Source organism: Phyllobates terribilis, unplaced genomic scaffold, assembly GCF_046119375.1.
Source record: "Phyllobates terribilis strain yellow unplaced genomic scaffold, ASM4611937v1 Scaffold_9__5_contigs__length_417890890, whole genome shotgun sequence".
NCBI lineage: Eukaryota > Metazoa > Chordata > Amphibia > Anura > Dendrobatidae > Phyllobates > Phyllobates terribilis.
In genome coordinates this window covers 380,569,241-380,582,417 of record NW_027362769.1, presented here as the reverse complement: position 1 = coordinate 380,582,417, position 13,177 = coordinate 380,569,241, and the positions used below count along the sequence as shown (strand labels likewise).

General features: G+C 45.1%; 1 protein-coding gene across 3 annotated transcripts in view; it reads right to left on the bottom strand.

Annotated features, from left to right (window-relative positions):
• SREBF1 (sterol regulatory element binding transcription factor 1) overlaps positions 1–10,922 on the bottom strand; it is a 29,604-nt gene extending 18,682 nt beyond the window's left edge. Inside the window, exons 1-11 of one of the 3 annotated variants that reach the window (XM_073648488.1) lie at positions 10,571–10,922; positions 4,652–5,077; positions 4,000–4,568; positions 3,786–3,911; positions 1,951–2,169; positions 1,750–1,864; positions 1,357–1,535; positions 1,023–1,221; positions 744–925; positions 249–510; positions 4–170 (exon numbers count right to left, since the gene is read on the bottom strand). In XM_073648488.1, coding sequence (XP_073504589.1) covers positions 4–170; positions 249–510; positions 744–925; positions 1,023–1,221; positions 1,357–1,535; positions 1,750–1,864; positions 1,951–2,169; positions 3,786–3,911; positions 4,000–4,568; positions 4,652–5,077; positions 10,571–10,682 — 2,556 coding nt within the window. In that variant the 5' untranslated portion in view covers positions 10,683–10,922. Of the gene's footprint in view, positions 1–3; positions 171–248; positions 511–743; positions 926–1,022; positions 1,222–1,356; positions 1,536–1,749; positions 1,865–1,950; positions 2,170–3,785; positions 3,912–3,999; positions 4,569–4,651; positions 5,078–7,242; positions 7,427–10,570 lie in introns of those variants that run through there. The other 2 variants (XM_073648487.1, XM_073648490.1) reach the window with 2 other exon arrangements.
• Positions 10,923–13,177: the final 2,255 nt, after the last annotated feature.

Genomic DNA, 13,177 nt, shown 5'->3' with positions numbered 1-13,177 from the left:
TACCGCTAAGAAATGGAAGCGCCGGTGCAGACTCGCTTTAACTCTCAATGCGGCGCCCACGTAGATCTCTGCCAGCGTCGCCACCGAGAGGGTGTTCCCTGCACAGTCCGCTAGATTGACAGCGCTGAGGGCCATATTGATCGCCGAGAGGTGACCTCCCGCATGCTTCCCTAATAGAAAACACAGGATGATTCAACATGACCTCCATTGATAGCCGTGCACCCATGTAGACCACCCCATCCATATACCTGTCATGTGCAGCTGGTGCAAGCGATGGTACACCAGGGCGGCCTCCCTGCAGCTTTTGCGTACGTCATCTTTTAACTGATGGTCTCTGCGGAAACCCCCAGCCCGCCCTGCCAGCCAGCGGCCCACCCAAAGCCGCTGTAATACGTAGCGGATGATGCTCCATGTAAGGCTGCAGACAAGATCGAAGTTGGAGGTGGGGAGGGGTCTCCCTAAAGCTTTTAGGGCTTTCCAGAGATGGAGCGAGGCCTGAGCAAAGTCACCCTGGAAGAAGGAGAAACCAACAAAAGTTGTTTTTTTTCAGCTTTTTGTAATATTTCTGCTTGCTGTCAGTGAATAAAAGCATCCTGCTGTACACCCCGTAACGAGTCAGTCACGACATGATCTCGTTAGGTTTTTTTTCCATTCAATAAGAGAAAGCAGAGATCTGGAAAATGATCATGGCTGGAAACTGATACGGTAAAATCGGCAGATTTTTACGCCAGGGTTCATCTTACCCGAGACAGATCGACGTCTGCTTGTTTCCGATGACACCAGAACATGACAGAAGAGTCGGAGTGTAGACGGGTGACGGGCTCGCCGTAGATGAAAAGACGGATGAACACGGCCAGGACAATGATGAGGTTTATGGGCCAGAGGAGAGCAGAAGGGTTAAACCAGCTTAACCATGAAGACGTCTCTGCGAACAGAGCAAATAAATCATGTACAGAATAATCTACCATCAAGCGGCGGTAATCGCGGCCCAGGTGCCAAACTTCAGAACTTCTAGAACTTACCTGCGCTTACTTCCAACATACTTCTGCCACCACCATGATAAGTGGGGCTTCCAGAGGCCTCCGAATTGCTGGATCCTCCCATCAAGAAGGACAAGGGATTGAAGGAGAGGCAGAGGAAGACGAAAACGCAGAGAGCCATACGGGACCGGTCCAGCATGCCGGTACCGGGAGGAGAGGGGATCTCTTCCTTGACTTGTACCTAAATTATGCAATGTATGATGGACTAGTGAGCTGTCTGTGGGACGATGTAAGGTACACCCCACACAATTACAACCCAAATATCATATCTACCCCTCCAACAATTATTATTATTTTGGGGAACTTAGGCGATCACCTTGGCTTCATCGCAGAAGGGACTGTCTGGCTCCGAGTCACTGTTACACTGAGACAGGGGGCTGCCGGTGTGCGATGGGGACCCTACATCTGACGGAGGTGGAGTTAGGACGTCCATCATTTCTGCTTTCATTCCACCAATATTAACCCCAGTGCCGGCAACAAGATCTTTTAAAGTATCTGCAATGGAGCAAGAAAGGTATGACCAAAAAGGAAAAATTAACTATGGAGCTAATGAAGAACTCGATCAAAAGCCTCTCTTCCTCCCCTCTCAAAGCATGCTGTGCCACAGAGAAAGGAACTGCAGCTGCATCCCCCTACTCAGCCTCAAATTTGTGAACACAGCAGATAAAAAAGAAATGGCTGCACCGTACGAAAATGAAATCTTCCTTACTGTTTTTCTGTGCGGCCATTTTCAACATCATGTTCTCCTGCTTCAGCTTCACGTTGCTTTGCTGCAAATAACGAATGTAGTCGATGGCCTTCTTCAGAATGGCCGACTTATTCAGCTGTAAAATAAAAAGGCAAAAACTGAGAAACTCCAAAAATCAAAGTCCATAACAACCATTCCGAATTTTTGGGATTTGTCATGTACCTTCGCCTCTGTTCCCGCCACAAGATCTTTGAGTTCGATAATTTTGTCGTTGATGGAAGACCTGTAGCGCTTTTCTATGGCATTGTGCGCGGTACGTTTCTCCCCCTTGCCGTTCAGCATGGCCATCTTGCCGTTGACATTTAAACGGTTGATCGGCAGCTTGTCGGTGTCCATCATTACCGGCACGGTGGTTAGAATGGTCCCACCGCTCACCAGGGCCTAAAGTAAGGAAAGCATCAATAAATAACTGAGGGTCCTGCGTACCCCTGCCAAATCTACGAATTTAAGTTTGCATACAACTAACCCTACCTCCTCTCCTACTCAGGCTAAGAGCAGAGATATAGGCTGCTGTATGTAGGTCTTTACACTGAAAATGGATGATAAGGAGGGGATCGGCAGCAATGGCTTGTTCACACATAACATTTTTTATGCATTTTTCATGCCCATTTTTAGTTGAAAGACGTTACAGAATTCTGCTGTTTTTTTGCGCGCTTTTCCTTACAGGCTTTTATGAGGAGCCTGAAAAAATGCATTTAAAGAAACGTTGTGTTTGCACATACAGAATCCCATTGTTTCCACACTAAAAAAAAAAATTTTGCACAAACACATGAAAAAACAAAGCAAATACACAATAATCAGAGCAGATTGTTATTGCGGATTTTGTTGCGGACATCTGCAGAAAAAATGCAGTGGGAAAAAAAGCAGAAAATGCGAACGTGACCAAACATATGCATAATAAAACACAAACATGAATAAAAAAAAATAAAAGGGGGAAATTTCTGTTGCGTTTTTCTGGCCATATCCTGCATTTTTCATACTGACAAAAAAAAAACACATAAAAAAAGCTACATGTGAACATACCCTAGAGTGGTGTTCATACCCTAACTTGACAGTACATGTGATATGCTGTGACAGGTATAAGTTATAGCGGCAGAACAACAATCTAAGGCTATTAAGGTTACCACTTTATTTAATCTCTATTACCCTTTGTTTGTAGAGAGCTGCGGTGTACAGATTCGCTTTTACATTGTGGCCTGTATGTGGACCCCATTACTGCACCACAAAAAAAAATCTAATGGCTATAACTAGGAGTTAGCTGATTGTTCTGGGCCAAAGAAATTCTGATTCATCTGTGCATTCATTGTTGTGGGGGTTTGAGCCATTCATATATTACATGTAAAGCCACAGTCAGCATATGGTCAGTATTTTACATCAGTATTTGTACGCTAAACCTAGGAGTGGGTGTAAAATGCAGAACTGGTGACGTGTTTTTATTAGGCCACAGCCCCACTATCAGTATGTGGTCAGTATTTTTTCTCAGGAGTGGAAGTCAAAACCAGGAGTGGGTGATAAATGCAGAATTGGTGACTTGTTTCTATTATACCTTTTCTCTGATTGTTCCTTACCTGGTTTTGGCTCCCACTCTTGAGAAAAAATACTGACTGAATACTGACCAAATACTGATAGGGGGGCCGTGGCCTTATACTTTTCCTCTAAATTGTTCCACTCCTGATTTTGACTTGCAAATACTAATGTAAAATACTGCCCAAACACTAAAAGTGGCCTTAGACTGGTTTTACTAGACCAAACAAATGTGATTTGCTAATTAAAAGGTATTTCGGAATATATTTATAAGTATGTATTTTTTTTCATTCTCAGAGTGCACCTTTAAAGAAGCACTAAAAAAAAAAAAAAAAAGTTATTTTCCTAGAGTTTTCCCCCATTCTTTCAGCTGCATCCCCCTCCTCACAGTCTAATTTTCACTGTGTTAGTCTACATGGACTTTTTTGGGTGGATGTATGCAGGCGGACTCTAGGGGGGACTGAGCCACTCACTGGCATTTGCAGTGGGGTGGTCGTTATGGTGGTGCTGGTTGGTGTGGTTTTCATCCCTGTTGTGTCCGTCTTCACAGCAGTAAGCAGCAGAGACTCGGCTTTGATAAAATGAGGCTGGAGGAGAACCTGTCGAAAGAGGTCATATTAGTAATAGTATCCACAGACCACCATGAATGTGAGCATGGGGGAGGGAGGGAAGAGAAGACTCACTTACTGGAACCTGCTGGATTTGTGAGGTTATGGAAGCCGTACTGGCGGTGGTGGTCAGGAATTGGGGAGATAGACTTTGTGCGTGGATGGTGAGGGGCTGCGTGATATGAGGCGTACAGTGCGTCTGCAGCGGTTGGGCTGCCACAGTCTGCAGGACCGGGGCCTGGGTCACCACACTCTGAAGAGGCTGGCTTACAACACTTTGCAAGGGTTGACTGGCAACGGTCTGCAGCGGCTGGCCCGAGGTGTTCTGCAGCGGCTGGCCCGAGGTGTTCTGCAGCGGCTGGCCCGAGGTGTTCTGCAGCGGCTGGCCCGAGGTGTTCTGCAGCGGCTGGCCCGAGGTGTTCTGCAGCGGCTGGCCCGAGGTGATCTGCAGCGGCTGGCCCGAGGTGTTCTGCAGCGGCTGGCCCGAGGTGTTCTGCAGCGGCTGGCCCGAGGTGATCTGTAGCGGCTGGCCCGAGGTGATCTGTAGCGGCTGGCCCGAGGTGATCTGTAGCGGCTGGCACGAGGTGATCTGTAGAGGCTGGCCCGAGATGTTCTGCAGCGGCTGCTGAGACGGAGCACTTTGCGCTGCTGCAAAATAAAAAGCTTTATCAATTATGGAGAAAGCCTCATTGTTTTCATTTTTTCCTGCAGCGGGCTACCGCCATGATTACCTGCGTATCCGGTCACTGGCTGGGTGTTATACTGAGGCTGCGCAAAGTTCTGCCCGAACGTCATGCCCTGCATTGGCTGGGGCACCGGTGCCGCTTGCACTTTGCTCAGAGAGTGCGGTGTAGAGGTCTGCATGGGCTCATCGTTTGCCAAACTCTGCACCCCAATATTCAGCTGCTGCGCGAGATTGTCCTGCGGTTGGGGCGCACTAGGCGGACTTTGGAAACTGGGTACAGAATGAGGGAACAACTTCATGGGGGTTGAGTTTGTGGGCGCCGCCAGTAATCCCTCCAGGGAGCTGAGTGCTGCGCCGCCAGCAAGGTCCACATTAGGGGCACCGGCCTGGCTAGGAGTACTGACCGGCCCAAAGGGACTATCAAAAAATCCAGGGAAGTCATTGTCTTGATTGTGGATGAGCTGAAGCATATCTAGAGAGAAAAACAGAAATGCATGAATTGACGCCAGGTTCTATATTTCCCTGCTGCCATTTTGTAGGATAGGAAAAGTAATGGCCATGTGGCCAGATACTGGTACTGGACATGGCCATCGGACTTATTTTACCATAAAGGTGGCTGTTTGCGTGCCTTACATTTATGTTATATTAATAAATGGAAAATAAGCAGGTTCCAAATACCTCATAAAAAATATATAACCCCCAACCCACTCAAAAACAACGAGGATTGGGACTGAACAGGATTCAAACTGTTAGACCCTTGTTTCGCCTGATGAGAAACATCAGGGGTATTGGACCATATTGATTTAGATAGGATTAACTGATATCTGTTTATGTCATTCCTTATCTTGATATAGAAAGAAAGTAGTTATTCTGGACCACCGGATGCCAAATGAAAAGACGTCACACCCATATCACTATAATAATACATTGCGGCCTTGTGTCAAAACCTAAACCAGAGTAGCTATCCATAGCAACCAATCAGATCACAGCTTTCATTTCCAAACCAGCAATTTGAAAATGAGAGCTGGAATCTAATTGGTTGCTATGAAAAAAAACACCACATTTTCTGTCTGTTTGTGGTTTTATTGTCAGGAGAGGGATTGCAGCTTCCCAGAGAAAAAGGGGATGATAAAATGTGTACAGATTACGTATGATATGCTTAGGACAAAATATCTTTGATGAAAGGATCAAGTCAATAAAATCTCTTATATCCAGGAAGAGGTGTAACCCTAAAGTTCTGGGGCCCTATAGAAAAATCTGTAAGAGGAACCCCAACTACAGTGAGGCAATATTGCCATTTTTTATGTGCTTTTGGGCTCCTTCAGGCAATAAACGTCTGCTCCCACTGTAGATAGGGGAACAGATGTGACTACTACCTCTGCACCCACTGTAGCTGGGGATTGAGTGTGACTACTACCTCTGCACCCACTGTAGCCGGGGATTGGGTGCGACTACTACCTCTGCACCCACTGTAGCCGGGGATTGGGTGCGACTACTACCTCTGCACCCACTGTAGCCGGGGATTGGGTGCGACTACTACCTCTGCACCCACTGTAGCCGGGGATTGGGTGCGACTACTACCTCTGCACCCACTGTAGCCGGGGATTGGGTGCGACTACTACCTCTGCACCCACTGCAGCCGGGGATTGGGTGCGACTACTACCTCTGCACCCACTGTAGCCGGGAATTGGGTGCGACTACTACCTCTGCACCCAGTGTAGCCTGGGATTGGGTGCGACTACTACCTCTGCACCCACTGTAGCCGGGGATTGGGTGTGACTACTACCTCTGAACCCACTTAAGCCAGTGATTGGCTGTGATTACTATCTCTGAACCTACTGTAGCCAGTGATTGGCTGCAGCTACTATCTCTGTACCTACTGTAGCCAGGAATCAGGTGTGACTACTACCTCTGCATCCACAGTAGCCAGTGATTGGGTGCGACTACCATCTCTACACCCACGGATTGGGTCCAAGTACTAGCTCTACATCCACAGTAGCTAGTGATTTACTGTGACTATCATCTCTGCACCTATTGTAGCCGGGGATTGGGTGCAAGTACTAAATCTGCATCCACTGTAGCTAGTGATTGAGTGTGACTATCATCTCTGCACCCACTGTAGCCGGCGATCAGGTGCAACTACGACCTCTGCATTAACTCTAGATATGGATCGGATGTGACTGCTACCTCTGCACTCATTATACCTGGGAATTGGCTGCGACTACTATCTCTGCACCCACTGTAGCAGGTGATCGGATGAAATTACTACCTCTGCATCCAATGTAGCCTACGACCAAGTGCAATTACTCTGCACCCACCCAAGTCCTTGTATCCAGGTCAGAAATATGTACATTGCGTTGATCACATATATAATATTTGCATCCGTGCATGTTGCACGCACTCAAATTTATATAAAGTAGCATCAGAATAAAATGGAGTATAAATTAATCTATAATAAGCATAAAGCACATTCTAAAATAAAGTATAATAAATCTATATATGGTATACCTCATTGACAAGTATGAATAAGCAAAATTATATATTTTTCAGATTATCATATTTCAAATTTTTTTTTTTTCTTATTTTTTTTTTTTTAAATGTAAAACTTCCAAAAAGACTTTCTAGACTATTTTGTACCTTCAAAGGTGCACTCCATGGGCACGCTGGAGAAGCGGGGAAGAGCCAGGCTCCCCGAGTTTGCCCTTTGCAGACAACCTAAGAGATGCTTCACTAAATGCTGCTCCACCTGTAATAACTGTAAACATCTGCGTCCAGGAGTCATGTGCATTTGTCTATTGCTTTTTTTTTTTTTTTTTTTTATATTTTCCCACACCCTCCTCTTCCTCCTCCTTCTCGTGAAGCAGCTCCACCTCTTGTGGATGGAGTTTATGGGGAAAGGAGAATGAATCAGAGCTGTGAGATGAGGTGACTGCGGAGGGCCAATCAGCGAAAGATGGAAGAAGCAGCCCAGGCTGGCTATCGACTGAGGAGGAACCAGCCTTGTCTCTCAAGGTTACTAGCGTTCAGAGTAGTGTAGGGTTATTATAGGACATTCACAGGCGCATGCCTTGTATACATCCCTACAAGTCACCTACACACAAGAATTGCGCAAGAAAAGGCCACGCGGTTGCACGGTGTCATTGACATTACGAGATCGGCTCACAACGACACATTCTTGAGTGCGTATAAAACGGATCTGTCACCAAAAACGGTATTACATTACTAGATAGATCTCAAACCTGGTGAGACTGGTGTACTTACTATGATAGCCCTGAACAAAAAAAAATGTTAATTTTAATATCAGGCAGGAAAACTTTCAATAAGTGTTAGGCCCAGTTCATAAGTCGCAGAATCTGCATCCATTTGCAGTACAATACAAAACAAATGGGTTTTTTTCAAAATCCCTTTTAACCTTTACGTTAAAAAAAAAATAATTCTGATTATGAAAGCACGAAGCGGGTTTCAACCCCTCTTAGTAATGGAGAAAGGTGAAACCCGCAGCCAAATCTGCAACAAAATCCACAACACGATGTGTGAACATAGGCTTAAACAGCCATTCTAATGTGGATTTTTTTTTTTTTCATCGTAAGTATACCTGCTTCATCAGATCTAAGAAATCTATTTAATAAGTTTATATATTCACCTAGAACATTCCTTACCTTCCAACTAGACTTTTCTACGTTGCAATTCTTGTATCCGATGGCACGGCACAAGGATTTAAAACCATAGAGTCTATCACTAGGTGGCAGTGGACTCTCTACTAAATGGGAATTATCCCTTTAAATGACAAAATCCAGCTCTCCACCATGGGTATATAAGAGACAACGCGCAATATTTAGAGAAGCGGAGGTCAGCGTCCACTCGCTCTACGAGTCTGACCGCGCTGAGGTAGACAGTGCCCTGATATTTGCTTTCCGCCATTGTAGTTGCAAAATATTTATTTTGACTGTACGGGGCAGAGATTGTGCAGGGTGAAATGACTAAGAATTTATGAAATTGGGGCAGGTGGCAAAAATCGGGAATAACCACAGGGGCAGCCATATTGGTTGTAACCCAACTTTCCCAGAAACTGATATACAACCCTATTGACCGGAAAAAAAAATGAAAAAAAGTTAATGGAACCTAACCGTTCATTCTCAGCCATTTTCATTTTTTTTTTTACTCTCCCCTTTTGTCCTTTCTGGGGTCCCCTCTATTCCAGTGATCAATGGCTATAAGGACAGCCGTCACTTGACGGTTGGGGGGTCCATGGTTCCTATTTTACACTGAGACCCATAGGGGCAACCTTGGTACCAATTTGTGCACTTTTGCTTCTGGGGAAGAGCCGGGACTTTCCACATAAGCCATGTTTACAATCCCACAGCGAGATAAAGCCCCTCTGGAAGGTTCTGGTCCAGGGGGGCTCGGCCTAGCCTTTGTGATGTGTACCTGAGATAAACATGGGGGCTTTGTGCGGCCAAAATCTCCCAAATCAGCACAAACCGGACCATAAAAGAACCGCATGAAGCTGAGAATAGAAAAAAAGCATTGGTCACTGATCCATGAACATGGCTCTCACATGAGCCGCTACTCAGCTTTCCTGGAGCTGACTTGGTGGCCATATTGGCAGTAACCCATCTTTCTCCCAAAAAAAAAGCAAATAACTAAAAAAAAATTATTGAAAATCAAAATTCAATTAAAAACTCAAATTTCTGTATTAACTCTTTCAAATCACCCTACAAAAAATATGTTCCCACCCCCTCTAAATACTATGTGTGACAACTATAGGGCTCCATTTTGATTCCACGTGCCAAGTCCATCAGATCTATACAGATATATCAGAGACATTTCCAAATATTTCCAAAAATTCACCAGATCGCTATTTGCGTCAATTAATGGAACTGTCGTACGATTGGCGATGTACGATCAAATTTGGTGATAATGGAACCACGTGAATTCGTTGAAGAGCGAAATGGGGGCCATCATGAAGAGTATATATATATATATATATATATATATATATATATATATATATATATATATATATATATAACATAGGTGAATGGCGAGAAGGAGGGCGGATTGCCTTCCGCCATGACAGCCCCCATTTCCCTTATTTTTTTCAGCCATTTGCCTTCTCAGAGAGCTTTCTATCGTAGTATTAGACCTGCCGAATGATAGCGGCACCATTTATTTTCCCTGTGGCCAGGAAATATGTGTTTTAATAGGAAACGACCCTAAATTTTAAGATGCCTGAAGATTTAATTTATATCAAAATGAGATTATTCCGACGCTATAGGGGGGCACAGAAATTAACATTTCTCGTGACTGTTCTCCCTGGCAGAATACATAAAAATATGAATAATTAATCATTATAGGGGAATCACTACGACCCCTGCTGTTTCACGGCCCCGGCGGCTGCGTATACAGCACTGCTGACAGTGCTCAGCACTAGAACAGTGACCGACAGTAACCCTACGTGACGTCACGTAAGGGGAGGAAACGCAAGCAGCAACCCTAGGAAGCTATTAGGAATCCACATAGACAAGACGCACATGGAGAACCCTATGAAACAACCAGAAATACACCCTATGCCCCAGAAACCTCTGACCCTCCATTATTCTGTTGACGTAAAATCCTAGAAATGCCCCCGCAAGCTTCAACAGCGAATGTACAACTACTTTTAACCATGATGCGCCCAGGTAACAACACTTTTGCCGAGCCCTGAAACGCGTTAGTACTGTAAAACGTGCAAATTTATTGGTACCTAATCGATAGTTGCCCACCATAAAAGATAATGGAAATTAACCCGGTTGCCCGATATTTCGGATAGGAAAAGAAAGACGTGTGGCTAAAATAGCAAGTGGCTCAAAACGCGTCGGTCAACCTGGTAAAGAATACAAGAGACAATGCAATGCCACAGCATCCATTTCTCTTGGTTGCCACCTGTCAATGTAGCTTGCCCTGTCACCCGCAGGTCACCTACCATCTATGTCGCTCAGCAAGGCGGTGTCTATCTCACTGCTCTCATGTAGGGACAGAGAGGGGTCCAGGTGGTCCAAGGAGCTCTCGTCAAACGTAATGCTGTTCATCTCCATACTTTGTATTCCGCTTCTTCTTCTAGGAAAGATCTTTAGGATTTCTGCCCGGTGCCAGGCATGGGCATTATTCCCATATAGAAGTCTTTGCAATTGACAAGTCGTAGGTAAAAGTGGGGGTCTAATATAAAAGACCCCCCATATCGACTACAACAAGCACCAAGGAAGTTCAGGCAAACTGTAGCTGCTTGAAGCTGGTGGCAGAAATAGTAGGAGGCGCTGAAATGTGCAGGCTCTGCCCAGTACACCCCCTGCACCCAGCCACCTCCCCCCATATTCAGAGCCAGCCTCCTTCCTCCCATAATATGGTGGACTCCCCCCTCCATCCTGTACTGAAAGCAGAGGCTTTTTACAGCAGGTTCAGGCAGCTTGTTAACCCTCGCATTGCAGGAGGCCAACAGCGACATATTATATACATATATATATATATTTTTTTATTATTTTGTCATCAAAACAAGTCATTACATGTGGGCAAAAATGTAAGCCCTATAAGCAGTGACGCACGTTGAAGCTCATTGGTCCAATGCAAAATCTCAATAGGGCCCCCAACTATCACACAGGGCCAAAAGGGACATTTTGGGGCCCCCTAAACCCCATTGACGCATGCAATCTGAGATGCTACGGACCCCTCCACCTTCCTGTAGTCCACCATATGACTATTTTTGGCTTGTACCAGATTATTAGAATTTCCGGACCATCAGATGCCAGAATTACTGTCTATAATTATAATGTTGCTACAAAGAATGACCCTTAACCTGAAAAAGAAAACAAATGGCTTTGCCCACTAATATAATTCAATGATGTGAAATTAGGCAATCAAAGAAATTTTACCTATTTCACAAAGTCAGTTGAAGTCAAATGTCAGATAAACAAATCATGAGTCCGTAAAACTGAGTAATAATACACAATATATATGTGCCTGGAAAATGTGACTGTAAGAAGCAAGTCTCATGGTCCAGGGCAGAGAGTTCCACACAATGGGTGAAGCTCAAGAGAAGTCCTAAGGATGGAAGTTAGTCTAGTAGTCTATAAAATTGGTGCGGCACAGGAGAAGTCATGAAGATGGGAGTGAATCTAATGGATCATGACAGTGAGTTCCACAGACTCCATGAGCACAAGAGAAGACCTAGAGATTCGAGTAAGTCTAATGGTTCATGGCAGGGAGTTCCACAGAACGAGTGCAGTAAAGGATAAGGCCTAATGATGGAAGTTAGTTTAGTAGTCCAAATAATTGGTGCAGCACAGGAGAAGTTCAAAAAATTGGAGTGAGTCTAAAAGTGATGAAGCATCGGAGAATCCTGGAAATGGCAGTGAGTCTGGTGGTCCAGGGCAGACTCGGTGCAGCACAAGAGAAGTCCTGAAGATTGGAATAAGTATACAACAGGTACACAACAGGTGCAGCACAAGAGAAGCCCTGAAGATAAGAGTGGTCCATGGCAGTGAATTCCACTGAATGGATGCAGCACAAGAGAAATCCATGGTCAAGAGTAGGTCTAGTGGTCCAGAGCAGTTATTTCCTCAGAAATGGGTACAGCACAGGAGAAGTTCTGAAGATGGAAGCGAGCCTAATGGTTCGGGCTATGAGTTTGGAACAATGGGTCCTGCACAGGAAGAAGTGATCTAAGTCTTCTGGGGCAGTGAGGAGAAATCCAAGGTCAAGAGTGGGTCTTGTGGTGCAGGGCAGTGAGGTCCCTAGAACAGAACAGGAAAAAGATTAAAGTGAGAATAATGGTTTATGGCAGTAAGTCCACAAACTTAGTACAGCACACGAGAAGTCCTGAAGATGGGCGTAAGTCTAGTGGTTCATGCTAAGGAGTTCAACAGAACTAGTGCAGCAAAGGAGAAGTTAGGCTAGAAGTCCAAATAATTGGTGCAGCACAAGAGAAGTTATAAAGCGTTTCAAAATGATGAAGTTTCAAAAAAGTCCTGAAAATGGGAATAAGTCTAATGGTCCAGGACAGACTTGGTGCAGCACAAGAGAAGTCCTGAAGATTGGAATAAGTATACAACAGGTGCAGCAGGAGAGATGTACTGAATATGAGAGTGAGCCTAATGGTCCACAGCAGTGAGTTCCTCAGAACCAGTGCAGCACAAGAGAAGTTCTGAAGATTGAAGTGAGCACGATGGTTCAGGGCAATGAGTTTCGAAGAAAGGGTCCTGCGCAGGAAAAAGTGATCTTAAATGGTCTGGTGCAGTGAGTTCTACAGCATAGGTACAGCCTAGAACTGATACAGCACAGGAAAAAGATGGAACCAGGGGCGGACATATCATTGGTGCAACCTGTGGGGCCATATAGGGGCCCAAGAAGTAAGTGGTAAGGGGCCCATTTCAACCTCCAAGGCAGGTGCAATTTTGCATTTTTAGGAGCTCTTGGGCTGCAAAGGGCCCATATATTGTTCTTGCACAGGGGCCTTTTTCTGTCTGTGTCCGCCGTGGATGGAAGTGATAATAATGGCTCAGAGCATTGAGTTTCACAGAATGGATATTGAAAAAGA